The 27,626-nt window shown below is 57.1% G+C and overlaps 1 protein-coding gene across 1 annotated transcript in view; it reads right to left on the reverse strand.

Annotated features, from left to right (window-relative positions):
- Positions 1 to 27,626, reverse strand: part of CSMD2 (CUB and Sushi multiple domains 2) — a 439,963-nt gene that overhangs the window by 23,377 nt on the left and 388,960 nt on the right. Inside the window, exons 51-60 of the mRNA XM_064172682.1 lie at positions 22,516 to 22,701; positions 20,794 to 20,988; positions 19,812 to 19,985; positions 18,023 to 18,196; positions 15,655 to 15,828; positions 14,257 to 14,445; positions 10,660 to 10,833; positions 7,523 to 7,705; positions 2,979 to 3,155; positions 1,805 to 1,984 (exon numbers count right to left, since the gene is read on the reverse strand). Of these exons, the coding sequence (XP_064028752.1) occupies positions 1,805 to 1,984; positions 2,979 to 3,155; positions 7,523 to 7,705; positions 10,660 to 10,833; positions 14,257 to 14,445; positions 15,655 to 15,828; positions 18,023 to 18,196; positions 19,812 to 19,985; positions 20,794 to 20,988; positions 22,516 to 22,701 (1,806 nt within the window). The remainder of the gene's footprint in view (positions 1 to 1,804; positions 1,985 to 2,978; positions 3,156 to 7,522; positions 7,706 to 10,659; positions 10,834 to 14,256; positions 14,446 to 15,654; positions 15,829 to 18,022; positions 18,197 to 19,811; positions 19,986 to 20,793; positions 20,989 to 22,515; positions 22,702 to 27,626) is intronic.

The raw sequence follows: 27,626 nt of genomic DNA on the forward strand, positions 1-27,626 counted from the left end.
GGCCTAGCAGGGCCTCCCCAGACCTCTTCCAGCTCTGTGTGTGTGCAGTTGCAAACCTCAGGAGTTTGCCTTTGGAGTTAAGCAAACCCCAAATCTCCAAGTCAGACTCTGGAGTTGCTGCTTACCTCCAGCTGAAGCCCAAACCCCTTCCAGGGTTTAATGGGGAAGCTCTTCTCAGAGCACCTGGAAGATGCAGAGGGTTGGGAGAGCCTGGCTGAGCTTCAGCTGAGCAGTGGAACCAACAACCAGCCTGGATTCCATCCACTCCATGGGGGTCCTACAGTGACATTGTTTTGCAGCTCTCTGCTTTCCAGCTCAGAGGAGCACTGGGGGAGGAAGATGCTGAACTCATGCAAAACAGCCTGGCCCCCAGATGAGGCTCTGGCCACACTCTGCATTACTCCTGCCACATTAACTCGGTGAAGAGGATGAAAGAGGAGTGTGAGAATTGCTCTTTACAGCCTCTGAAGGAACTGAAGTGGACTTGGGAAGGTTGTTTGCTCTTTTTTTCCCCCTCTGTGGTCTGTGTTTAAATCAGAATCATGACAGGTGAACTTTCCAGCTTGCTAAAGAAGAGCACAGAGCTTGCTCCAAGCCTTGTCTACGTTTGCTGGGGGAGTAAACCACTGGCAGAAGAGATCCAGATTGCTCTGCAGCTGCTCTGTTATTTCCTTGTCCTATCTCTGAGCTGCAGAGGCAGTTTCAAAGCTGAGGAATAATGGAAGGAGTTGGGAGAAACAAGCTGATGCCAAGGCAAAACACAAGCTTTCACTGGAGGCTGATCTGAGCTGTGGCAAGAGGAAGTCCCTTTGCTCTCTGTGCTTCACTTCTCCTCCCCTACCCCAGGGCTAACAGCAATTTCCTGGCTCCCAGGTGCGAGGTGAGGTGAGAGACCTAAAGCCTGAGGTGAGGAGAGAGACCTAAAGCTAGCAAAGTGTCCAGGCTGTGGTGGGGAAACTGTGCAAGTGCCATCAGCAGAGGAGACAGGAGTGAGGAACAGGCTGAGTGAAAGGGCTGAGGGATAGCCAGGTGGGACAGGCTGAGTGACAGCAAGGTAGCACAGACTGAGTGATAGGGGTGAGGGACAACCAGGAGAAACAGGCTGAGTGACAGGGCTGAGGGACAGGGCTGAGGGACAGCCAGGTGGGACAGATTGAGTTATAGGGGTGAGGGACAACCAGGAGAAACAGGCTGAGTGACAGGGATGAGGGACAGCCACGTGGGACAGATTGAGTTATAGGGGTGAGGGACAACCAGGAGGAACAGGCTGAGTGACAGCAAGATGGGACAGACTGAGTGACAGGGGTGAAGGACAGGCTAAGTGACACGTCTGAGGGATAGCCAAGTGGGACAGACTGAGTGATAGAGGTGAGGGACAACCAGGTGGGACAGACTGAGTGATAGGAGTGAGGGACAGGCTGAGTGATAGAGGTGAGGGACAACCAGGTGAGACAGACTGAGTGATAGGAGTGAGGGACAGGCTGAGTGATAGAGGTGAGGGACAACCAGGTGAGACAGACTGAGTGATAGGAGTGAGGGACAGGCTGAGTGATAGAGGTGAGGGATAGTCAGGTGGGATAGAGTGAGTGAGTGATAGTGCTGAGGGACAACCAAGTGGGACAGACTGAGTGAGTGGCAGAGCTGATGAACTCCCAGCTGGGACAGCCTGAGCTCTAGAGCACCAAGGAGCTCCCAGCTGGGCTCCTGGCACCGTGCAGCAGTTGCTGCCTGTTACCTTGGCATGAGCAGTTCGCGGGCTGTGGAACTTGTACCCTCCCCACACTCACACAGGTGCCAGCCTTACCCTTGCAGGTGGGCTTGGTGCCATTCCAGGTCCTGTCTTTGGTGCAGGTCAGAGAGGATGCCCTGTCTGACTCCATCATGTAGCCAGGGGTGCACTGGAACACCACTGTTTTGTTGTAGGTGAAGTCGCTGCCCAGGCGGATGCCGTTGGCTGGCACCCCTGGGTCACCACAGTTGATCACTGCCAAAGCAAAAGGCAAGAAGCATTTCTGGCTACCCATCCCCATGTGCAGCTGGGCCTTGGCCACTGTCCTGCCTGAGGCTGCAGCAGCTAAAAACCTGTTGCTCATAGAATCATCAACCAGGTTGGAAGAGACCTCCAAGATCATCCAGGCCCTGAGCATCTTTCGCTGTCAGATGTCACAGAAGCATCCAGGTTGGCAAAGCCCCTCAGGAGCACCAAGCCCAACCTAGAAGCCTGCTCTACAGGGTTCACCTGGAATCATATCCCTAAGCACCACATCCAAACACATCCAGGCTGGGTGACTCCACCACCTCCCTGGGCAGCTCATTCCGGTGCCTTCCTCAGCGCGGGGCAAGGAGCCTTTGGAGCAGGCTGAGCTCCAGCAGGTGGGGAAAGCTTTGCTCCTGCTGAGTGATCTTAATGGAACATTAAGACCTTGCAAGGAGAAGCATTAACACCCATGAAACATTAAAGAAAACCTGGGTCAAAGCCAGGCTAGGTGGAAGGCTGTGCCCATGGCACCCCCAGCTCTGCCTACCCTGCTTACTGTCTCTTATGTAAGCCCACGTTTGCCATCATCCACAGCCCTGCCGCAGCCACCCGTGGGGAGAAGCCATGAGGAGATGTAACACTCGGGCTGAGGGCTTCAGAGCTCAGCTCATGCAAGTCCTGGTGCTGGCAGAGCAGCAGGCAGGATGCTCACATGCAGAAGCAGCCCCAGAGAGCCCCTCCGAGTCGGCTGACATCGACTCCTGCAGTCGTTACAGAGCTCCCTTCATCCAGCTGGAAAAATCCCAGCTCCAAAACAGGACTTTTCCATTAGATGCTCCCAGAACTGGCAGGCTGAGAGACTGCTGCTGCCACCAGGCAGTTTAGCTGAGGTTCTTAGCATGGCACACATCTGTGTGCTCATCTCCAGCCCTGGCAGCCCCTCCCCGGAGCCTGGCAGCATCCTTCAGCTTATCTTGCAGGAATCCATCCCAGAGCTCACCTGTACACTCTGGGTTGGTCCCAGTCCAGGTGCCATTGACTGTGCAGTGCCTGCTCAGCACCCCTGTGGAGTAGTAACCTTCCCTGCACTGATAAATGATGGAGCTGGAGAACACCAAACCATCGTTGAACGTAACCCTGGCGTTGCTGGGGGTCCCTGGGTTCCCACAGGAGATCACTGGGAAGTGAAAGGGCAAAGTTAGGAACCCCCAAACACAGCCAAACCTCCTCACCCAGGAACCCCAAACACAGCCAAACCTCCTCATCCAGGAACCCCAAACACAGCCAAACTTCCTCACCCATAACCCCAAACACAGCCAAACCTCCTCACCCAGGAACCCCAAACACAGCCAAACCTCCTCATCCAGGAACCCCAAACACAGCCAAACCTCCTCAACCATGACCCCAAACACAGCCACCCCTCCTCACCCAGAACCCCCCAAACACAGCCAAACCTCCTCACCCAGAACCCCCAAACACAGCCACCCCTCCTCACCCAGAACCCCCAAACACAGCCACCCCTCCTCACCCAGAACCCCCCAGCACAGCCACCCCTCCTCACCCATAACCCCAAACACAGCCACCCCTCCTCACTCACTGAACCCCAAACACAGCCACCCCTCCTCACCAGAACCCCCAAACACAGCCACCCCTCCTCACTCACTGAACCCCAAACACAGCCACCCCTCCTCATCCAGAACTCCAAACACAGCCACCCCTCCTCACCAGAACCCCCCAGCACAGCCACCCCTCCTCACCCAGAACCCCCAAACACAGCCACCCCTCCTCACCCAGAACCCCCAAACACAGCCACCCCTCCTCACCAGAACCCCCAAACACAGCCACCCCTCCTCACCAGAACCCCCCAGCACAGCCACCTCTCCTCACCAGAACCCCCAAACACAGCCACCCCTCCTCACCAGTACCCCCCAGCACAGCCACCCCTCCTCACCAGAACCCCCAAACACAGCCACCCCTCCTCACCAGAACCCCCAAACACAGCCACCCCTCCTCACCAGAACCCCCCAGCACAGCCACCTCTCCTCACCAGAACCCCCAAACACAGCCACCCCTCCTCACCAGAACCCCCCAGCACAGCCACCCCTCCTCACCAGAACCCCCAAACACAGCCACCCCTCCTCACTCACTGAACCCCAAACACAGCCACCCCTCCTCACCAGAGCCCCCCAGCACAGCCACCCCTGCCCACCCAAGCCCCAAGGCTCCCAGCCTGCAGCTGACTCTTCTCAGCACAGGTAAAGCCTCCAGGGCAGCTCAGCCAGAACTACTCCATGGCAAATCACAGCACCACAGACTGCTTTGGCTTGGAAGGGACCTTCCAGATCAGTCAGTTCCAACCTCTGCCATGGGCAGGGACACTCTAACCCTCCCACCAGCCCAGGCTGCTCAAGGCCTTGTCCAACCTGGACCTAAACACTCCCAGGGAGGGGACATCCACAGCCTTCCTGGGTGACCTGTTCCAGTGTCTCACTACCCTCACTGGAAATCATTTCTTCCTCATCTCCAGTCTCAATCTCTCCTTTTCCAGCTCAAATCCACTCCCTCTCATCCTGTCACTCCCAGCCCTTGTCAAAAGTCTCTCCCCAGCTCTCCTGTAGCCCTCTTCAGGTACTGGAAGGTTGCTCTAAGGTCTCCCTGGAGCCTTCTCTTCTCCTAGCTGGACAACCCCAACTCTCTCAGCCTGCTCACACAGCAGAGGTTCTCCAGCCCTCTGAGCATCTTCATGCTGGACCTCATCCTCTGGACCTTCTCCAACAGGTCCATGTCCTTCTTGTGTTGGAGACAGGACTCCAGGTGGGAGGCTCACAAGAGCAGGGCAGACTCACTGAATGGTTTAGGTTGGAAGTGACCTCAAAGCTTCCAACCCCAATGCCATGGGCACCTCCCACTAGGGAATTACCCCTCACAGGCTGCTTTCCTCAGCACTGGCCCATAGAGTGGGTTGGAAGAGACCTTAAAGATCATCCAGCTCCATCCAAGGTCATCTTTGTGGCCTCCCCTGGGCCTTCTCCACGTTGGTCCATGTCCAGATGGACTTTCCTATATTGCCCAGGCAGCACTTCCCAGTGAGTGACCCCTTCGTGGGCATCCTGCTGTCATTCACAAAGGATGAAAGGAAGGCATCCAAATGCCTGCCAAGGATCCCTCTCTGGGTGCCTTTGGAATCTGCTGGGTTATTAATGAACACCAGCAGGGTGGGGGAGAGGGAAAACCAAACACCACCAACCAGAGAATGAAACAAAACCCCCCAAAGCTCTACCCTGAGACCCAAATGGGTTCATACAATGATTCATCTTCTCCATCAAGAGCTCCATCAAGCTGGAATCAATTCCCAATTCATTTCCAAAGAGGGGTTTTTTTTTGGCTTTCAAAACAGCTGGAGAGAAGCTCTTGCCCAGGTCTCTGTGAATTTTGGTTACCCTGCTTCCTTTCAAGCCTCTTTTTGTTCTTTCCCCAGCTGATGTTTTAAAGCACTTCCCTCAAACAGCAGCAGCAGCAGCAGCAGAGCTCAGAGAATCCAGCTGGGGGTTCATTAGATTGGATTCCAGGCTCTTATTTGATCCCTTCAAATGGAAAAAGAAGAGCTTTGGGCTTTGAAAAGATGAAGCTGTGCTCACTGGGTCAGAGCTTGCATCCTGCTTGATGGAAATGGGTCTTGGAAGTGTCAGCCCCACTCCTGGTGGAGGTTGGAAGCTGTTGGCACTGCTCACTCTGGGGAGTTTCCTCGACAGGGACACCATGAACTGGTGCTACCCTCAGGCCTTCTCACCCAAACAGGACATCAGAGAATGGTTTGGCTTGGAAGGGACCTCCAAAAGCTCATCCAGTCCAACCCCCCTGCAGGCAGCAGGAACATCCTCCACTAGAGCAGGCTGCCCAGAGCCATGTCCAGCCTGACCTTGAATATCTCCAGGGATGGAGCCTCAACTATCTCCCTGGGCAACATGCTGCAGTGTTCCAGCAGCCTCCTGCTGCAGAACTTGTTCCTCACAGCCAGTCTCAATCTGCTCTGCTCTCAGTTCAAACCATTGTCCCTCATCCTGTCCCTGCAAGCCTTTGGGCACAGTCCCTCTGCAGCCTGCTTGCTGTCCCCCACATCTGTGAGCATCCAGCAGGATACATGATGCAGATCAAGGGAAGCAGTGGAGTCCTCTGTGCTGGGCAGTCTGAGAACTCATCTTGCTAGGGGGCTGGAACAGCTCATTCCAGCTCCACTACCACCTAGAAAGCTTGGTCCATATGACCCTTGGGCTCTCTTCCAGCCTGGCACCCTGGGATTCTGAGCTGCAGATCAAGAGACCACATCACAGGATGCCAGAGGCTGGAAGAGACCCAAAGAGCTCATCCAGTCCAACCCCTCCTGCTAGGGCAGGGCCTTCCAATCTAGCTCAGGGCACACAGGAACACAGCCAGACAGGCCTGGAAAGGCTCCACACAAGGAGACTCCACAACCTCTCTGGGCAGCCTGTGCCAGTGCTCTGGGACCCTTCCAGGCAAGAAGTTCCCCCTTGTGCTGAGCTGCAACCTCCTGTGCTGCAGCTTCCATCCATTGCTGCTTGTCCTGTCCCAGGGAGCAGTGAGCAGAGCCTGTCCCCCCCTCCTGACCCCCAGCTCTCAGAGAGTTACAGACATTGATTCAATCCCCTCTCAGTCTTCTCTTCTCCAGACTAAGCAGCCCCAGGGCCCTCAGCCTCTCCTCACCAGCTCCAGTCCCCTCATCATCCTCACAGCCCTTTCCTGGACTCTCTCCAGCAGATCCCTGTCCCTCTGAAACTGGGGAGCCCAAAACTGAAGGCAGTGCTCAAGATGAGATCTCCCCAGGGCAGAGCAGAGGGGCAGGAGAACCTCCCTTGATCTGCTGGACACACTCTGCTCAATGCCCCCCAGGACCCCATTGGCCTCTTGGTCCCCAGGGCACATTGCTGTGCCATGGATGCTCTCCCCCAGCACTCCCAGCTCCCTCTCCTTGGGGCTGCTCTGCAACAGTCACCTCCCAGCCTGGACTGCTGCAGTTTATTATCCCTCCCCAGGTGCAAGACTGTACTTGTCCTTGTTGGACCTCATTTGCTTCCTCTGTGCCCAGCTCTCAGTCTGTCCAGGTCTCACTGGATAGCAGCACAGCCTTCCACTCCATCAGCCCTTCAGCTCTAACAGCCCTTCAGCCCCATCAGCCTTAGACTCCATCAGCCCTTCAGCCCCACCAGCCCTTAGGCTCCACCAGCCCTTCAGCCCCACCAGCCCTTAGGCTCCATCAGCCCTTCAGCCCCACCAGCCCTTAGGCTCCATCAGCCCTTCAGCTCCATCAGCCCTTCAGCCCCACCAGCCCTTAGGCTCCATCAGCCCTTAGGATCCATCAGCCAAGCCTCCCAGTTTGGTGCCATCAGCAAACTGGCTGAGCAGACTCTGCCTGTCTGTGCCCTCACTGTGACGAGCTGTCAGGGCAGCTGTCCCTGCTGCTGGAATTCTGGGGCCACCACAGCTGGCCTGCTGTGATGGAGGAGAGGATGAGGGCTGGCAAAGTACCTTCACACTCTGGCTGGGTGCCAGTCCAGGAGCCGTTGGCCTGGCAGGTCCTCTCGGCTGAGCCCCGCAGCAGGTACCCAGGCTCGCAGCTGAACCTCACCACGCTGCCCACCTCGAAGGCATCTCCCAGCCCAATGCCATGGGAGGGGATCCCGGGGTCACCACACACCCCCTGGCTGCTTCCTGGTAAGAAGAGAGCACAGCATCAGCAGAGGAAGCAAGGAAGATGCAGAGACTTATGGAATGGGTTGGAAGGGACCTCAAAGATCATCCAGTTCTGACCCCCCTGCCACGGGCAGGGACACCTCCCACCAGCCCAGGCTGCTCAAGGGCTCATCCAGCCTGGCCCTGAACATCTCCAGGGAGGGAGCATCCACAGCCTCCCTGGGCAACCTGTGCCAGTGTCTCCTCACCCTCACTGCCAACGATTTCTTCCTAATCTCCAGTCTAAATCTGCTCTGCTCATTTGGCCTTTCCTCCCTCTCACCACACAGAGATTTGGGCTCTGAGACTAACTCAGCTTAGCTCTGGCTGTCAGCAGAACAACTCCAGCTGAAGCACCTCCTGACTGCAGGCTCCCACTGGCTTTAAGCTGGTTGCAAATTCTGGCCCTAACTCTTGAGGCTCAGGATGGAGTCTGCAGCAGCTGCAGCTACCTTGCGTGGCAGCTGCTCCAGCAGACAGCAGCTCGGTTGCCAACATCAGGCATCTGCAAGCTTCCCCTCCAAGCCAAAATGATGGCATGCCCCAAGCCACCTCAGCAAGCCCTGTTGTACCTGCAGAACAAGAAGCTGTTGGGCTTGGAGCACAAAGGCAGGAGAGATCCAGCTGAGAAACAGCCACTGGTACAAGTTGTGACCGCTTGGAGCTGGGCTAGGGGTTGGGGGGAGGGCAGGAGGAGGAGAGCAGCTGGAGCAGATACCTCTCACAGGGGTGCTCTGGAGCAGGTTGGAGTCATGCCCAGCTCCCTGCTGCCTGACACAGCCTTACACTGTGGGTGCCTGCTCTTGGCTTGCTCCACTAATGCCCTGGGTAAGCACAGCCACCCCCAAGCCAGGAGAGGCAATTTGGCTCCTGCGGTTTGTAAGGATGCTCCTGGCCCTGCTGTGCCTTGCTGCAGGCACAGCTCTTGCAGAGCCATACAGATGGCACTGAGCAAACTCATCACCTGGGGAAGGTGTCTGCTTGGAAAGAGGAAGGGGAGAAGGCTCCAGGTTCAGCAGGAACAATTTCTTCCCCTACAGGGTGGTCAAGCCCCGGCCCAGGCTGCCCAGGGCAGTGGTAGAGTCCCCAGCCCTGGAGGGGATTCAAAGCTGTGGAGATGTGGTGCTGAGGGCCCAAGGTTTAGTGGTGACCTGGCAGTGCTGGGGTAAGGGTTGGACTGGGTGATCTGAAAGGTCTCTTCCAAGCTAAATGATTCCATGAATCCATTGCCTTTTGGTCATGACTTGTGCCAAGGTCTCCTCCTTCATCTTGCAAAAGCTGCTGCCACGTCCTAGGGAGCTTCCACACCCCATGGAGAACCTTGGGCTGTGTTCTTCACTGCTGCTGGATCTGCACTGCCTGAGTTTGGTGTAGCAGAGGAGCCTCTCCCAGGGGGCACTCACCAGGCCTCCAGTCACAGAGGGCCTTGGGCTAAAGCTGCCTCCAGCAAAGTCGTCCAGCAAAAGCCCACAAGCAGGCACCAGCAGGCACAGCAACACCAAATGCTGCCACAACTCTTACCCTCCAAGATGACCTGAGTCACCTCTTCACTCTCTGAAACCACACTGGGGGAGAGGGGAAGCACAAACTGGAGCAGAGAACCTTTCTGAGCAGCTTCAGATCAAGAACTCCACAGCTCACAGCTTGCAAAGCTGAGGATGACTCCACTTGATTTTGCTTTGCCCAACCAAAGCAGAGGTCAGACCTGGTCAAGTGGAGCTGCTAAATCCAAGTGGCAGAATGAAAAGTGAACACTTGTCCCAAATGCTCTGCTCCAGCTAAGCTCTTCCTTCATCTGCCTCCCTGCTCTCCATGGAACAAATGATGGGATGGCCTGGGGAGGGCTTTGCACAGCATCCTGCCACTCACCCAGCACCCTGCCTTCCACTGCAGGCCCTTGCCTCAGATCCCAGCACCCCACATCACACACAGCTCACTGCATCTCCCAAGCCCCTGGGCTGAGTTTGGCTCCTCAGGAACTTTTCTGTTTCTCTCTCACTCAGGACCAGGAGTGGGGTCAGGCACTGGGATGAGCTACCCAGGGAGGTGCTGGAGTCACTCAGCCTGGAGGTGTTTCAGGCTGGATTGGATGTGGTGCTTGGGGCTATGGTTCAAGGTGAATGAGAAGCCCTGCAGCAGGCTGCCCAGAGAGGCTGTGGAGCCTCCTTCTCTGCAGAGCTGCCAACCCCATCTGGGCACTGTGATCCTGGGCAAGCTGCTGTGGGTGCCCTGCTGGAGCAGGAGGGTTGGGCTGGGTGAGCTCCAGAGGTCCTTTCCAACTCCACCATGCTGGGATTCCGGGACAGGAGCCTTGAGGAAGCATCCTGGGCATGCTTCTCTGGGTGGCAGTGGTGACAGAGCCCTGGAGCAGGCTGCCCAGAGAGGCTGTGAAGCCTCCTCCTGTGCAGAGCTCCCAACCCGCTCTGGGCATTGTGATCCCGAGCAGGCTGCTGTGGGTGCCCTGCTGGTGCAGGGAGGGGCTGGATTGGCTGATCTTTAAGTATCACACAGCATCACAGCATCCTCTGGGTTGGAAGAGACCTCACAGATCATCAAGTCCAACCCTTTAGCACAGAGCTCAAGGCCAGACCATGGCACCAAGTGCCACGTCCAGTCCTGCCTTGAACAGCTCCAGGGACGGCGACTCCACCACCTCCCCGGGCAGCCCATTCCAGTGTCCAATGACTCTCTCAGTGAAGAACTTTCTCCTCACCTCCAGCCTAAATCTCCCCTGGCACAGCCTGAGGCTGTGTCCTCTTGTTCTGGTGCTGGCCACCTGAGAGAAGAGAGCAACCTCCTCCTGGCCACAACCACCCTTCAGGTAGTTGCAGACAGCAATAAGGTCTCCCCTGAGCCTCCTCTTCTCCAGGTCCCTCCCAACCCCCCCAGGCTGTGCTGCTGGGCTCGCAGGGTGCCCTGCCTTGCCCCCTCACCTGAGCAGTGGGGCAGGGAGCCGCTCCAGCGCCCGTCCAGCTGGCACATGCGGGTGGCGTTGCCGATCAGCGTCCGCTTGCCCAGGCAGCTGTACCTCACCACCGAGCCCACCGTGTGCTTGTCCCCCGAGAGCTGGGCGTGGGGAGGGGAGCCAGGGTGGCCACAAGAGACCACTGCAAGAGACACACGACAGCATCAGCCCCGAAGGAGCTGCCTGCCAGGCTCACTCCTCTCCTCCCCCCTCCTTTCCTCTCCCCTCTTTTCCCCTCCCCATCTCCTCTCCCTTCTTCTCCTCCCCATCTCCTCTCCCTTCTTCTCCTCTCCCTTCTTCTCCTCTCCTCTCCTCTCCTCTCCTCCCCTCTCCCCTCTTCTCCTCTCCCCTCTTTTCCTCTCCTCTCCTCTCCCCTCTTTTCCTCTCCTCTCCCCTCCCCTCTCCCCTCTTCTCCTCTCCTCTCCCCCCCTCTCCCCCCCTCTCCCCCCCTCTTCTCCCCTCCCCTCCCCTCCCCTCCCCTCCCCTCCCCTCTCCTCTCCTCTCCTCTCCTCTCCTCTCCTCTCCTCTCCTCTCCTCTCCTCTCCTCTCCTCTCCTCTCCTCTCCTCTCCTCTCCTCTCCTCTCCTCTCCTCTCCTCTCCTCTCCTCTCCTCTCCTCTCCCCTCCCCTCCCCTCCCCTCCCCTCCCCCTCCCCTCCCCTCCCCTCTCCTCTCCTCTCCTCTCCTCCCCTCTCCTCTCCTCTCCTCTCCTCTCCTCTCCTCTCCTCTCCTCTCCTCTCCTCTCCTCTCCTCTCCTCTCCCCTCCCCTCCTCCTCAAGGCAGGTGGAGCAGGAGCACGGCAGAGCCCTGCACGGGTGGGGTTGCTACGTGGGGCTTTGGCAGCTTGATGATGCCCCAGAGGCCACCAAACCCCATGTGGCTCAGGCCATGGTGCAGGTGTGGCACAGAAGGACCTTACAGCTGTGTCCTGTAGGAGAGGAGCTTATTCTCTCAGAGCTGCTAAGGGTTTGGGTATGGAGAGGGGAAGTTGTGGCTGCTCCCTCCCTGGAGGTGAGCAAAGCCAGGCTGGATGAGCAACCTGGGCTAGAAGTGTCCCTTGCCCAAGGGACAGGCTGGGAACTGGCTGAGCTTTAAGGTCTCTTTCAAGCCAAACCACTCCATGACTGCTGTGCACTTCAGAGGTTCCCTGGGAAACTCATCTGTGGGTTGGAAGGGACCTGGAAGGATCATCCACTTCAACTGCCCTGCAGGGACACCTTCAGCTGGATCAGATTTAACATCAACATTTCCCCCCACCCCCACCCAGCCTCCCCCTTCCAGCACCAGCTCCTGGGACACTGAGCTGCTGTTGATGGAGCTCCACTTCCCAGGCTTTAAAGGGCATCAGCACTGCAAGGGAGGAGATGCCTTTGGCTTATCTGGATTGCTGTGTGCTGAGGGATCAGCCTGAAGAATCACACTCCCAGTTTCAGGAGGGTAACCACCCCCCTGAAGCCCCTCCCCAGCTGCAGGGACCCCAGGCTGTCACTTGTCAATTCCCCAGGGCCTGTGCAGGGTGCTGCAAGCGTGGGCAGGTGCCATGCTGCTGACAAGAGGGAAGGGAAAGGTGCCCCAGACTGCTCTGCACGAGTTGGGCATGGAGGAGGAGGAGGAGGAGGAGAGGAGGAACAAGGCAGGAGTGGTGGCTTTGGAACAGCTCAGCCAGTTCAGACTGGAGGAGCTCCATGGCAATTTGTGGTGGTCAGGCAAAGAGGTGGCAGCTGCTTTAGTCTCTCTGGGCCCCCCAGCTCAAGAGGGACGTAGAACTGCTGGAGAGAGTCCAGCACAGAGCCACAGAGGTGCTGAAGGGAATGGAACAGCTCTGTTAGGAGCAGAGCCTGAGGGAGCTGGGGCTGTGCTGCTGGGAGAGGAGGAGCTGAGAGGTGACCTCAGCAGTGGTTATCAATGTGTGCAGGTGAGTGGCAGGAGGCTGCAGCCAGGCTCTGCTGGGGGATGCCCAGGCACAGGCCAAGGGGCAATGGTGGCAGCTGAGGCAGAGGAGGTTCCATGGAAACATGAGGAGGATTTTTTTCCCTGTGAGGGTGCCAGAGCCCTGGCACAGGCTGCCCAGGGGGGCTGTGGAGTCTCCCTCTGGAGATATTCAGACCCCACCTGGCTGTGTTGCTGTGTGATCTGCTCTGGGAGCTCCTGCTCTGGCAGGGGTTGGACTGGCTGAGCTTTGGAGGTCCCTTCCAGCCCCTGACACTCTGTGATGCTGTGAAATGGCCATCCTAGGGCTGCCCAGGGAGGTGGAGCCACCATGCCTGGAGACACTCAAGAACCCTGCAGCCACTCAAGAACCCTGCAGCCATGACCCTCTAGGACACACTTTAATGGTTGTTGGTTGGACTGGATGACCTTGGAGGTCTTGTCCAACTGAGAAACAGATCTGTGACCCTTTGTGGATTACAAAGGGGGTTTGGACACAGATGTTTGGGGGGGGTTCTTCACAGAATCACAGAATCAAGCAGGTTGGAAGAGACCTCCAAGCTCAGCCAGCACAACCTAGCACCCAGCCCTTCTAACTAACTCACCCATGGCACTAAGTGCCTCATGCAGCCTCCTCTTAAACACCTCCAGCCACAGCCACTCCACCACCTCCCTGGGCAGCCCATTCCAATGCCAATCACTCTCTCTGCCAACAACTTCCTCCTCACATCCAGCCTCAACCTGCCCTGGCACAGCTTCAGGCTGTGCCCCCTTCTTCTGTCCCTGGCTGCCTGGCAGCAGAGCCCAACCCCACCTGGCTACAGCCTCCCTGCAGGCAGCTGCAGATCAGCAATGAGCTCTGCCCTGAGCCTCCTCTGCTGCAGGCTGCACCCCCCCAGCTCCCTCAGCCTCTCCTCACAGGGCTGTGCTCCAGGCCCCTCCCCAGCCTTGCTGCCCTTCTCCAAACACCTTCCAGCACCTCAAGAGCTCTCTTGAATGGAGGAGCCCAGAACTGGACACAGCACTCAAGGCGTTACACAGCACCCAAGGTGTTTCAACAGTACTGTAGGTGCTACACAACACTCAAGGTGCTGCACTGCACTCGAGGTGTTGCACTGCACTCGAGGTGTTGCACTGCAGGCTAGGTGCTGCATAGCACTTGAGGTGTTGCACTGCAGGCTAGGTGTTACAACAGCACTCGAGGTGTTGCACTGCACTCGACTCGAGGTGTTACAACAGCACTCAAGGTGCTGCACTGCACTCGAGGTGTTACAACAGCACTCAAGGTGCTGCACTGCACTCGAGGTGTTGCACTGCAGGCTAGGTGCTGCATAGCACTTGAGGTGTTGCACTGCACTCGAGGTGTTGCACTGCAGGCTAGGTGTTACACCAGCACTTGAGGTGTTGCACTGCACTCGAGGTGTTGCACTGCACTCGAGGTGTTGCACTGCACTCGAGGTGTTACACCAGCACTCGAGGTGTTACACCAGCACTCGAGGTGTTGCACTGCACTCCAGGTGTTGCACAGAGGTTTGGGTTTCTTTCCCCCCCCACCCCTCCAGCTAAGGCAGAGAGAAGCACAGGGGCTGACTGCGCGGGGCTGGGGTGGGCACAGGAGGCATTAGGGTGCCAAACTTACAAAGACACTGTGGGAGGGCACGGTCCCAAGTGCCATCCCCCTGACAGGTAAGGACATGTGTCCCCAGTAAGTAATATCCATGGCTGCACTGGTATGAGACAGTGGTTCCAAAGCTGAATCTGTGAGGCCCACTCGGCTGCACTTGCCGGATGCTGTTTTCCAGGTGCCCGGGGTCAGTACAGTTTACAACTGCAAACAAACAGACAAACAACACCACAAAAAAAACCAAACCAAAACAAAAACCAAAAACCAAACACCCAAAACAATCAAAAAAAAAACCATTAACAAAAGGTGTGGACCAAAAAGAACAGAGCATCCTCCAACCAAACCCCAAAGCCAGCAGGGGGGAAGTGAGGGAGGGGAGAAAAAACCTCCACTTGCAACTCGAGTGTTGGATAAGCTCAGATTGGATTTGGGGAGTGATGCTCTCTCTTTTTTTTTTTTGGTTGGTTGGATTTGGGGGGTTGGTTTGGTTGGTTTGGTTTGAGGAGAGTTTGGGGCTGATAAAAACAACCCCCCCAAAAAAAAAAGAAAAGAAAAGAGAAGCAGTTTTGGTTTAAAAGGGAAAAGAGAAACAAAGCAAAACCAGAGAGAGCAGAGGCGATGCTGCAGGCTCTCACCCTGCCTCCCCAGGCTCAGCAGCAGAGTCTTGCTCTCTGCCTCCCAATTGAGGCTTGCACCAGTGCAGGACAATCAATTTCTTGACCCATGCAGCAACAGCATGGACAGAGAGATTGGATTGAGGGAGGGAGTGCAGGGATAGAGGAGGGAATTTGTTAAGTGAAGCTGAGTGCTGATCCCAGTGGGGAGCAGGGCAGCCGAAGAAAGGCTCTGCACAAAAGACTCTGTGGTGTTTGCTTGGAGTAAACTGCTCTGGGGCTACCTGTTAAATCTCAGTACCACAGTACCATCAGGGTTGGAAGAGACCTCACACATCATCAAGTCCAACCCTTTACCACAGAGCTCAAGGCCAGACCATGGCACCAAGTGCCAAATGTTCCTTTTATGGCTGGAAGAGAGTGGATTATCCACGGGGGACAAAAACGATCCCACCAAGCCCCAACCCCCTTCCCCTCCCCCCAAACATCCTCCCTGAAACTTCTGCTAAGGGCCTGGCCTGCTGCTTTCTGGCAGCCTCCTCACTCACAACACACACTGCAGTGCCCTGGTGGGGGATGCAGGGCTTGGGCAGGGTCCACTAACAGCTCTGAGTGAAGCCCAGAGAGGAAATCAAGTTGGTTGCAAGAGATTTCCACAGGCCTTCAGAGCTCAAAGACCTCTTGGAGGTTCCTGAGGACCCTCCAGCTTCAGCTGCTGTGAATTTCTGACAAGCTGGATTTAGAGAGACCAAGATAAGCCCCCAGATGGCCCTCCCTGGGGTGCAGGCAGGTGACTTACCCCGGCAGGAGGGCAGGCTGCTGCTCCACTGCCCATTGGCCAAGCACTGGGACTGTGATGCCCCTTCCAGCTGGTACCCAGTGTTGCACACAAACTTGGCCACGTCGTTCAGGTTGAACTGAGTCCCTTGGGTCAAGCCGTTGGCAGGGTTGCCAGGGTGGCCACAAGTGATGGCTGCAAACAGAAATGGGAGATGTTGGCTGGTTTAGTGGGTTTTGTTGTTTTTTTTTGGGCCTGGAAGGAAGTGGATTGTCCATTGAGGAGTGGTGGAGGAGTGGGGAAAGAGGTGGGGGGGGGGAAAGAGGAAAGAGAGACCATAAAAAACCTGCATCAATCCCCTGCAGCTGGGTGGAGGTGATGCCAAGCACAGATCCAGGCTGGGCAGTGAGAGGCTGGAGAGCAGCCCTGAGGAGAGGGACTTGGGGGTGCTGCTGGAGGAGAAGCTCAACAGCAGCCAGCAGTGTGCACTTGCAGCCCAGAAAGCCAAGCAGAGCCTGGGCTGCAGCAGCAGCAGTGTGGCCAGCAGGGCCAGGGAGGGGATTCTCCCCCTCTGCTGTGCTCTGCTGAGACCCCACCTGGAGTCCTGCATCCAGCTCTGGAGCCCCTGGGACAAGAGGGCTGTGGAGATGCTGGAGAGTGTCCAGAGCAGGGCCAGGAGGATGCTCAGAGGCTGCAGCAGCTCTGCTGTGAGCACAGCCTGAAAGAGTTGGGGCTGTGCAGGCTGGAGCAGAGGAGGCTCCCAGGTGACCTTCTTGTGGCCTGCCAGGATCTGAAGGGGGCTCCAAAAAAACTGGGGAGGGACTTTTGAGGCTGTGAGGGAGTGGCAGGAGTGGGGGGAATGGAGCAAAGCTGGAGGTGGGGAGAGTGAGGCTGGAGGTGAGGAGGAAGTTGTTGAGCAGGAGAGTGGTGAGAGGCTGGAATGGGTTGCCCAGGGAGGGGGTTGAAGCCCCATGGCTGGAGGTGTTTGAGGCCAGGCTGGCTGAGGCTGTGTGCAGCCTGCTCTAGGGTAGGGTGTCCCTGGGCATGGCAGGGGGTTGGGACTGGCTGCTCCTTGTGGTCCCTTCCAACCCTGATTCTATGAACCCTGGACCCCATTCCAGGGCAGGTCACACAGGAACACACCCACATAGTTATTGAGGGTCTCCACAGAAGGAGACTCCACAACCTGTTTGTGCAGCCTGCTGCAGGGCTCCAGCAGCCTCACACCAAAGAGGTTTTTCCTCAGGTTCCAGTTTGCATCCATTGCCTCTTGTCCTCTCACAGGACACCACTGAAAAGAGCCTGGAACCTTCTTGCTCCCTACCCTTCAGATATTTACAAGCATTGATCAGATCTCTTCACCAGGCTAAACAGCCCCAGGGCTCTCAGCCTTTCCTCCTCAGACAGATGTTCCAATCCCTTCATCACTTTGAAAGTCCATTGGGGGCTTTTGTGCTCCACAACCTCCCTGGAGATGTTCAAGACCAACCTGGATGATGCCCTAAGTGTGCTCTAAGCAGGAGGTGCCCCTACCTACAGCAAGGGTAAGCACCAAACGACTTTACCCACCCACCCACCCATCCAACCCAACCCCACCCTACGATTCTACCCCACCTGCAAGTGCACAAAGCTGGAGGCCTGAAAAGTTATGCCAGGAGCTGTGCCCTGAGTGTCCCAGCAGCAGCAGGGCTGCAGCAGCTGGCACCATACTTATGCACACAAGGAGGAATGGGTCTGAAGTGGCAGAAGGGAGATTGAAAGTGGATGTTAGGAAGAAGTTGTTTGCAGGGAGGGTGGTGAGACACTGGCACAGGTTGCCCAGGGAGGTTGTGGAGCACAGAAGAAGAAGTTCTTTGTAGTGAGGGTGGTGAGACCCTGGCACAGGTTGCCCAGGGAGGTTGTGGAGCACAGAAGCTCTTTGTAGTGAGGGTGGTGAGACACTGGCACAGGTTGAGGGTGGTGAGACCCTGGCACAGGTTGCCCAGGGAGGTTGTGGAGCACAGAAGTTCTTTGTAGTGAGGGTGGTGAGAGACTAGCACAGGTTGAGGGTGGTGAGACACTGAAACAGGTTATCCAGGGAGGTTGTGGAGCACAGAAGCCCCCAATGTGATCTTTGATCACATTGGGGGCTTCTGTGCTCCACAACCTCCCTGGAGATGTTCAAGACCAACCTGGATGATGCCCTGAGTGTGCTCTAAGCAGGAGGTGCCCCTACCTACAGCGAGCGCTTAGCGCCAAACGACTTTACCCACCCATCCAACCCTACCCCACCCTACGATTCCACCCCACCTGCAAGTGCACAAAGCTGGAGGCCTGAAAAGTTATGCCAGGAGCTGTGCCCTGAGTGTCCCAGCAGCAGCAGGGCTGCAGCAGCTGGCACCATACTTACGCACACAGACAGGAGTCTTGCCGGACCAGCGGTGATCCTGCTGGCAGATGCGCACCGACATCCCGATCAGGCGGAAGCCAGGGCTGCACTGGTACACCACACTGCCACGGTAGTTGAAGTTCTCCCCGTTGATCTGCCCGTTCACAATGGGACTGGGCACTCCACAGTGCCCAGCTGCAAGAGGGAGGGCAGAGAGAAGTCACTGCCAGCTCCAGCTGCCCGGCCTGAAGCTGTCGTTGGGGTGGGAGGTTCGATAGAGCAGCATTGGCTTAGCCTCACTGGGGTGGGAGGTTTGATAGAGCAGCATTGGCTTAGCCTCACTGGGGTGGGAGGTTTGATAGAGCAGCATTGGCTTAGCCTCACTGGGGTGGGAGGTTTGATAGAGCAGCATTGGCTTAGCCTCACTGGGGTGGGAGGTTTGATAGAGCAGCATTGGCTTAGGCTCACTGGGGTGGGAGGTTTGATAGAGCAGCATTGGCTTAGCCTCACTGGGGTGGGAGGTTTGATAGAGCAGCATTGGCTTAGCCTCACTGGGGTGGGAGGTTTGATAGAGCAGCATTGGCTTAGGCTCACTGGGATGGTAGCTTTGATAGAGCAGCATTGGCTTAGCCTCACTGGGGTGGGAGGTTTGATAGAGCAGCATTGGCTTAGCCTCACTGGGGTGGGAGGTTTGATAGAGCAGCATTGGCTTAGCCTCACTGGGGTGGGAGGTTTGATAGAGCAGCACTGGCTTAGGCTCACTGGGGTGGGAGGTTCGACAGAGCAAACACAGCCTCATCCATGCCCAGACATGTTGCCCTGCCCCTCCCCTCTCGTCCCTCCTTCTGTGCTGGAGGAAGCAAGTGTGAGGCTCTGGCATCACCTAATGTGGTGAAGCTTAGCAATTGGAATGGGCTGCCCAGGGGGGTGGTGGAGTGGCTGTGGCTGGAGGTGTTGAAGCCAAGCCTGGCTGGGGCACTTAGTGCCATGGTCTGGTTGGTTGGGCAGGGCTGGGTGCTAGGTTGGGCTGGCTGAGCTTGGAGCTCTCTTCCAACCTGCTTAATTCTATGATTGGCCAGGGCTGGGTGCTAGGTTGGACTGGCTGAGCTTGGAGCTCTCTTCCAACCTGCTTGATTCTATGATTGGTCAGGGCTGGGTGCTAGGTTGGACTGGCTGAGCTTGGAGCTCTCTTCTAACCCACTTGATTCTATGATTGGTCAGGGCTGGGTGCTAGGTTGGACTGGCTGAGCTTGGAGCTCTCTTCCAACCTGCTTGATTTTATGACTGGACAGCCTGCAAGAGGCAATTCCCTAGGGCAAGGTGCCCACAGCAGTGGGGTTGAAGCTGAATGATCTTCAAGGTCCTTTCTAACCCATTCTGTGGTTCAGTGAGAAGGAAAGCAGCCTGCAATGCCTTCTTTTGGCTCCCTAGTGGAAGGTGCCCATGGCAGGGGAGCTGGAACTGAATGATCTTCAAGATCCTTTCCAACCCAAGCCATTCTATGACAAGGAAAGCAGCCTGCAAGGGGCAATTCCCTAGTGGAAGGTGCCCATGGCAGGGTGAGGTTGGAGCTGAATTATCTTTAAGGTCCTTCCCAATCCAACTCATTCTGTGGTTCAGTGCTAAGGAAAGCAGCCTGCAAGGGGCAATTCCCTAGCAGAAAGTGCCCATAGCAGCGGGGGGGTGGGTTGGATGATCTTCACCCTTCAAACTCCAAACCATTCCATCACTCCATGATAAATGAAACCAGAGCAGCAGCAGTAAAACCACCACCCCCCCAAGACCCTTCCCCAGGACTCTGAGCACCTACCCAAGCACCTGACCTCTGCTCCACTCCACAGGCCGTTGGCCATGCACTCCCTCACCCGGGACCCCACCAGGGTGTAGCCAGTGTTGCAGGAGAAGATGGCTGTGGCCCCATAGCTGGTCAGTGTGCCAATCTTGTTGCCATTGGGAGGAGTTGGCAGGTCTCCACAGGAGATAACTAGAAGAGAGCCCAAAGCACCATCAGCAAGAGCAGGAGGGAGCTCTAGGTTGGGAATAAACACACCCAGGGGAGAGCTCACTGCCACTTGTGGCTGAAGGCACAAACAAAGGGGAAGGAGCATGAAAGAGATCCATGGATAAGGCAACAATTCAGGTTAAGTGGCAGGGATGGAGAAGGGAAAGAGAGCTGGGAAGGGTCTGGAGGTGCAGTTGAGGGAACTAGGGGTGTGCAGCCTGGAGAAAGGGAGGCTGAGGGGAGAGCTTCTGGCTCTCTGCAGCTCCTGAGAGGAGGCTGGAGCCAGGTGCAGGTTGGTCTCTTCCCCTAGGCAACTAGGAATAGGAGAAGAAGAAACAGTCTCAAGTTGAACCAGGGGAGGGTTAGGTTGGGCAAGAGGAGCAATATCTTTGCTGTGAGAGTGGTCAGCGGTTGGCACAGGCTGCCCAGGGAGGTGGTGGGATCCCCATCCCTGCTTGAACACCTGTTCAAGCAACCTGTGGCCATGGCACTTGAGGCCATGGTTTGGTGGCCCTGGTGGTGCTGGGCTGATGCTTGGCCTGGAGGGTCTCAGAAGGCTTCACCAACTGAAACAATTCCACCACTCTGGGGGGATTAAACCAAGAATGACAACAACAGACAATGGCTCCCTGCATCCAAACTCTCTTCCTCCAGAGCACCTCTCTGCTCTCAGACCCTGCCAAGGGCAGGGTGGCTGAGGGGAAGGATTCCTGCACCCCACCCCCCCCAGCAGGCACACAAACCCCATCCCCGCGCAGCCGTCCCTGCCCCGCAGCTTTGCTGCTCTTACTTTTGCAGGTGGGCATCGGTTCTCCTATGCTCCACTTGCCATTGGCTTGGCACTTGATGACTCTCTGGCCAGTGTAGTAGTAGCCAGGGTCACAGATGAGCATCAGCTGGGCATTGTAGTGGTACTGGATCTCGTAGGTCAGCCGCCAGCGGCCGTGCTCCACCGCGATGCTGGTGAGGTCAGGACAGGTGACAGCTAAGAGCCAGGGAAGCAGGGGAGAGGAAGGAGGCAGAGAGATGGGAGCAGATGGTTAACTCCAGGGCACATCAGGGCATTCCTGCAGCAAACCTGCTGGCATTAGCATCTCTGCCTGTGCTGGGCTGGGTTAGAGGACGAGCAGCGCTGGTCGGCGCTCAGCTGAGGCTATGCTCACTGAGGCACTTTCTGAAGCTGAGGGCAGGTCTGCACAGGCTGTGCTGGTTTGAGGCTCACTGGAATATTGTAGTGAGACAAAAATACATCTGTTTTACATCTGGGCTGTGAAAAGGAACCAGTGCTGCTGGCTACTGCACTCACAGGCTTGCTGAGGTGTGTTAAAGCAGAACACAGGCACAGAGAAGACAGGGTCTGTCTCTCAGAGGCTCTCTTTCTCCCTGTGTAACTAATCCTTCTGCTTCTAACCCCCCCTTGCTGATCCTCCAAACTCACCTTGCACATAAGGCAGACTCTGGGATAAAGCAGAGGGGTGGAAAGAAGGTGGAAGGGTGGTTGGAGCCCCTCCTGGGGACTCTGGTGGCTGGGAGGGCTGCTGTGTTTCTGTATCACTTTTAACTCCTCTGTTTCTGTCTGTAGCTGTAGGTATTGTAACTCTCTGCTTGCATCTTGTGCTAAGCTGTGACTGTAAAGCTTCAGTCCTTAACTTCCAGCTTGGCTGAGTCTAGGCTGGGTGGTTTCAGAAGAGTGGAGGGGCAGGTGACACCCAAACCACCACACAAGGGCTGCTGCCAGCAGGGAGAAGCTGATGTTAAAGAGTTTCTACCAAGGGCTGGGCTGCAGAAAGGCTCTGCCTGGGGACTTGCTCCTGGGCAGACCAAAGGCAGTGCCACACCTTGTGTCCCCCCTTGGGCTGCAGCAAGTCAGAGGTGGCAGCTGTGAGGAGCAGTGGACAGGAGAGGTGACCCTGCACCGACCAGCAAGGGACTGCACCCCAGGGGTGGCTTCAAGATAAGGCTGAGGCATCACCAGGGCCAAGTCTCTTCTTCACTGGCCAATACCTAAAGAGAACTCTGCCCATTCTGCCTTAGATCCCAATCCCTCTGCTCCTCAATCTGGGTCCCATCTGCTACTGAGTCCGGACTGGGACTTCCCCAGCAGCTGCCCCCAGCATCAGTGGTGACAGTGGTGATGCCACTGCCAGCAGGGGGTGGTTTCCACACTGTTCTGTACCTCCTGCATTGGATTCTTATCATTCCTATCCCAGCTGGGTTAGTTTTGCTTCCCAGCCCATCAGCCTCTCTTCCCTTATTCCCTTTCTCTTCCCTTTGGGAATGGGGACAGGCTGACAGAGTGCCTCTGTCACTCACCTGGTGACCAACCCTGCCCCTTGACAGCGTTTTACAGGTGGCAGACAAAGACACCATGGGACAGGACACCAGACCCAGACTCTGCAGGACTAGAAACCTGCTGCCTGAAATCCTGCACCTGGCCCTGCCCGAGCTGGAAGCCTCTGCTGAAGGACCTTGCAAAGCTGCCCGTGGAGCTGCCCCGGCTGCAGACACTCACCCACACACTGGGGGGGCTGGTCCCCGTTGCTCCAGGTGCCAGCCTGCAGGCACTCTGTGCTGGCCTGCTGCCCAGGCTGCAGCTGGAAGCCCTGGTTGCAGTGGTACATGGCCTTGGTGCCCACTGTGTACTCCTTGCCAAAGACGATGCCGTTCCGGGGGGCTTGGGGCACTCCACAGGAGAGAGCTGGGCAGAAAAAGAACACAGCCAAGACATCAGGCACCTCCCAAAGGGCCCTTGGAGCTGGGGGCAGCTGAAAGCCCAGATCAGAGGTTGAACCCTCAAAAGTCAGCTTGTCCAACGGCCCCTGCCTGCCTGCAGGCAGCAGGGACACCTCCAGCTAGAGCAAGCTGCCCAGGGACACATCGGGTGGGAGTTTGGCTCCAGGGATGGGGCCTCAAGCACAGCCCTGGGCAGCCTGTCCCAGGGTTTCACCACCCTTACTGTGCAGAGCTTCCTCCTGATGTCCAGCCTGCTCCAGGTTCAAACCACTGCCTCCAATCCTATCACCTCAAGCAATTCCACACAGTCCCTCCTCAGCCTTCCTGGAGGTCTCCTTCAGATACTGAAACACAGCTCTAAGGTCTCCCTGGAGCCTTCTCTTCTCCAGGCTGAGCAGCTCCAGTTGCAGGATCACAGCACACATCTGTGGAAGAGACCTCCAAGCTCATCCAGCCCAACCTCTGGCCCAGCACTGAAGGATCAACACTAAACCTTGACCCTAAGCACCAGGTCCACAGGCTGCTTGCCCACCCCCAGGGATGGTGACTCCACCACTGCCCTGGGCAGCCTATTCCTCTGTTTGAGAAGCCTTGCTGTGAGGAAATTCTCTCAGCCTGTCCTCACAGGAGATGTTCTCCAGTCCTCTGATCATCTTTGTGGTCCTTCTCTGGACCTGCTCCTTATCTTGGGTTGGGCACAGCACTGCAGGTGAGGTCTCAGAAGAGCAGAGGGGCAGAATCACAGGATCAGGCAGGTTGGAAGAGAGCTCCAAGCTCAGCCAGCCCAACCTAGCACCCAGCCCTGCCCAACCAACCAGACCATGGCACTAAGTGCCCCAGCCAGGCTTGGCTGCAACACCTCCAGCCACAGCCACTCCACCACCTCCCTGGGCAGCCCATTCCAATGCCAATCACTCTCTCTGACAACTTCCTCCTCACATCCAGCCTAGACTTCCCATGCCACAACTTGACACTCTGTGCCCTTGTTCTGTTGCTGCTTGCCTGGCAGCAGAGCCCAACCCCACCTGGCTACAGCCTCCCTGCAGGCAGCTGCAGGCAGCAATGAGCTCTGCCCTGAGCCTCCTCTGCTGCAGGCTGCACCCCCCCAGCTCTCCTCACAGGGCTGTGCTCCAGGCCCCTCACTCTCCATCTGCTGCCCACTGCTGCTGCATGAGCTGGCCCATCCTGGGGCCACAGCTGCCCAGCCCTTGCAGGTGTTGCTAATAGGTGTGAGTAATTCCACAGGCTCCCATTAGCAGCAGCAGGCACATCCCTGGTTGCAGTGATAATCACAGGGGTGTCACTCCAGCCAGCTAAGGAGCTTGGCCAATCTCTCTGCTAGGCTGGGTGTCTAGACAAGCAGCCAGGCTGAATACCAATTGCATTCTGAGGCAGGAGGAGAAGAAGAAGAAGAAGAGGGGAGCTGGGAAGTCCTGCTTCTTCACCTCCAGCTGGCAGCTGAAGGGTTAATTTCGGGTGTTGCATGGGACCAAAGAGGCTGGAGGGAAAGCTGAGTCCCTTTGCTGTGTTGCTCACCCCAAAAGTCACAGCATCACAGAGTGCCAGGGGCTGGAAGGGACCTCCAAAGCTCAGCCAGTCCAACCCCTGCCAGAGCAGGAGCACCCAGAGCAGGTCACACAGCAACACAGCCAGGTGGGGTCTGAATATCTCCAGAGTGGGAGACTCCACAGCCCCCCTGGGCAGCCTGTGCCAGGGCTCTGGCACCCTCACAGGGAAAAAAATCCTCCTCATGTTTCCATGGAACCTCCTCTGCCTCAGCTGCCACCATTGCCCCTTGGCCTGTGCCTGGGCATCCCCCAGCAGAGCCTGGCTGCAGCCTCCTGCCACTCACCTGCACATCCTCACACAGATAAATGAGGTCACTTCTCAGGCTCCTCTTTTCCAAGCTACAGAGCCCCAGCTCCACCAGGCTCTCAGATGTTCCATTCCCTTAACCAAGTCACACAATCATGGAATGAGCTGCAGGAGTCTCCATCTCTGGAGGCAACCAAGGCCCATCTGGATGTGTTTCTATGTCACTTGCTTTAGGTGACCCTTCTCTGGCAGGCAGGAGGTTGGACTTGATGATCATCAGAGGTCCCTTCCAACCTCCCAACGTTTGGTGGCTCTGTGAAACCAACCCAACAATTGGCTTGGGAGAACCCCCAAGGGCAGTGTGGTGGTCCAGGACACAAAGAGAGCAGCACTTCTTGGGGGTGGGTTGGGGTTCAGCTGCTCTGTCAGCAGGAAGATGATGTGCTAGGAAAAGGGACAGAGGCTCTGAAAGCAAATCTGCAGCTGGGATGCCAAAAACACAAAGCAGCTTTAAAAATAGGCAGCAGAGCTGCATGAGATCATCTCAGTGCTCTCCTCCACTGCCAGCCTGAGCCCTGCACAGCCTCCTCTGCTGCTCCCACAAACGCCAGGCAGGAGTGGAGCACGCAGCAAAGACTGCTCAGAGGGGAGTGGGGAAGAGGAGTCTGTGCTGGCAGCCCTGGGCCACGCCAGTTGTTAGCCCCAGGCTGTGTTTAAGGGCACCCCCAGCTCCCCCTCTCCTGACCCTGCTGCTGAGCAGTTCATGCAGCGCTGGGCACCGAGCTCCCAACCCTCTGCCATGTGGGAACAGAGGAGGAGCTGCCCAACAGTTACAGGCTGCCAGTTGGCTTCCAGAGCCACGGAGGGGGGGTTAAAAGGAAAGGCTGCTGGGTTGGATGGAGCTGGAGCAGACAGGAGCCAGCCCTGAGGCCAGGGGGGGGAGCTGCTCCACCACCGATTCTCCTGCAAGCTTCGCCTGGCTGCTGCTCACCTCCCACATCCATCTCCAGGCGCTGGATAACCAAGGGGCAGCGTCAGGATTCCTGCTGTAAACAGGGGGAGAGGAGGAGATGACATTCCCCAAGGAGCTGCTCTGACCCGACCAGGCTGGTCCAGAGGCACAGCCAGCACCAGGATCCTCATCCAGCTGCTCTGTGCACCCACTAGGACCCACACAGCCCTCAGTGGGGCAATCCCAGCAGGGCTCTGCCTGCACTGCTTTGCATTGGCCCCCGAATTCACTCCCTGCTGGTGGCTGCCATGAGGTGGCACCAGGAGTTGTGCCCAGGGAGCTGCTGATGTGTCACACCTGCAGCTGGAGCAGCATGGGCTGTGGTGGCTTTAGTGCTTCTCAGGCAGCTCCCGGGGGAAATCCTCTTCCCACACCCCTCCATCCCATGGCACAGACCTGGGGGTGCTCAGGAACTCCACAGGCCAAACCAGGGACAAGCCATGGATGGTCTGGCTCTGGCTCTGACTCTCTCTCCCTGCTAGCCTGGGAACTGGTGCTCAGGGACTCACTGCTGCTATGAATTCATCTGCAGGGGGGAGTCCTCATCCATGCATATCCTTCCCACTCCACCTCACATCCCCTCTCCACCTCCTCCCCACACAGCCCCTCTCCATCCCCTCCCCACACATCTCCTCTCCACCTCCTCCCCACACATCTCCTCTCCACCTCCTCCCCACCTCCTCCCCACACATCTCCTCTCCACCTCCTCCCCACACATCTCCTCTCCACCTCCTCCCCACACATCTCCTCTCCACCTCCTCCCCACACATCTCCTCCCCACACATCTCCTCCCCACACATCTCCTCTCCACCTCCTCCCCACACATCTCCTCTCCACCTCCTCCCCACACATCTCCTCTCCACCTCCTCCCCACACATCTCCTCTCCACCTCCTCCCCACCTCCTCCCCACACATCTCCTCTCCACCTCCTCCCCACACATCTCCTCTCCACCTCCTCCCCACACATCTCCTCTCCACCTCCTCCCCACACATCTCTTCTCCACCTCCTCCCCACACATCTCCTCTCCACCTTCTCCCCACACATCTCTTCTCCACCTTCTCCCCACACATCTCTTCTCCACCTTCTCCCCACACATCTCTTCTCCACCTCCTCCCCACACATCTCTTCTCCATCTCCTCCCCACACATCTCCTCCCCACACATCTTCTCCCCACACATCTCCTCTCCACCTCCTCCCCACATATCTCCTCTCCACCTCCTCCCCACACATCTCCTCTCCACCTCCTCCCCACACATCCCCTCTCCATCTCCTCTCTATCTCCTCCCCACACATCTCCTCTCCATCCCCTCCCCACCTTCAAATCCATCCCCACCCCTCCTCCCCCCGCCCCGTACACCTCCTGGCAGTAAGAGGAGCTGTGGAGCTGAGCAGGGGCTGAGGGAGCTTTCCAGCACAGCACTCAGGGCAGCAAAGTCTCAGCAGCCCTGGCCTTGGCTCCATGATTTGCCTTTGAAGCACTCTCAGTGCACCAGCAACATTCCTTAAGCAGGGCTAAGGACTTGGGAAGCAGTTGCCATGACAGCTCCTCCTGCTTGCTGGTCTTGCTGTGCTTCACCTGCTCCTAGAGGAGCAGCTGAGGGAGCTGGAGGTGTCCAGGCTGGAGAAGAGGAGGCTGAGAGGAGACCTCCCTCATTGCTCTCTACAGCTGCCTGAGAGGAGGCTGCAGTGAGGTGGGGGTTGGGCACTTCTCTCTGGCATCAGGTGCTAGGAGGAGAGAAACTGGCCTGAAATTGTACTGGGGGGGGCTTAGGTTGGAGATGAAGAACAATTTGTTTGCTGCCAGAGTGGTCAGGGACTGGCACAGGCTGCCCAGGGAGGTGGTGGAGTGCCCAGCCCTGGAGGTGCTCAAGAAAGCTGTGGGCATGGCAGTGTGGGGCATGGCTGAGTGGGCATGGCTGAGTGGGCATGGCTGAGTGGGCATGGTGGTGGTGGGTTGCTGCTTGGACTGGATGACCTCAGAGGGCTTTGCCAACCAGAACGATGCCATGATTCTGGCCCAGCACTTGGTGCCTGCCCCCATCCCTTCTGCCACAGAGGCTAC

The sequence above is a fragment of the Pogoniulus pusillus genome, chromosome 37 (genome assembly GCF_015220805.1).
Source record: "Pogoniulus pusillus isolate bPogPus1 chromosome 37, bPogPus1.pri, whole genome shotgun sequence".
Taxonomy (NCBI): domain Eukaryota; kingdom Metazoa; phylum Chordata; class Aves; order Piciformes; family Lybiidae; genus Pogoniulus; species Pogoniulus pusillus.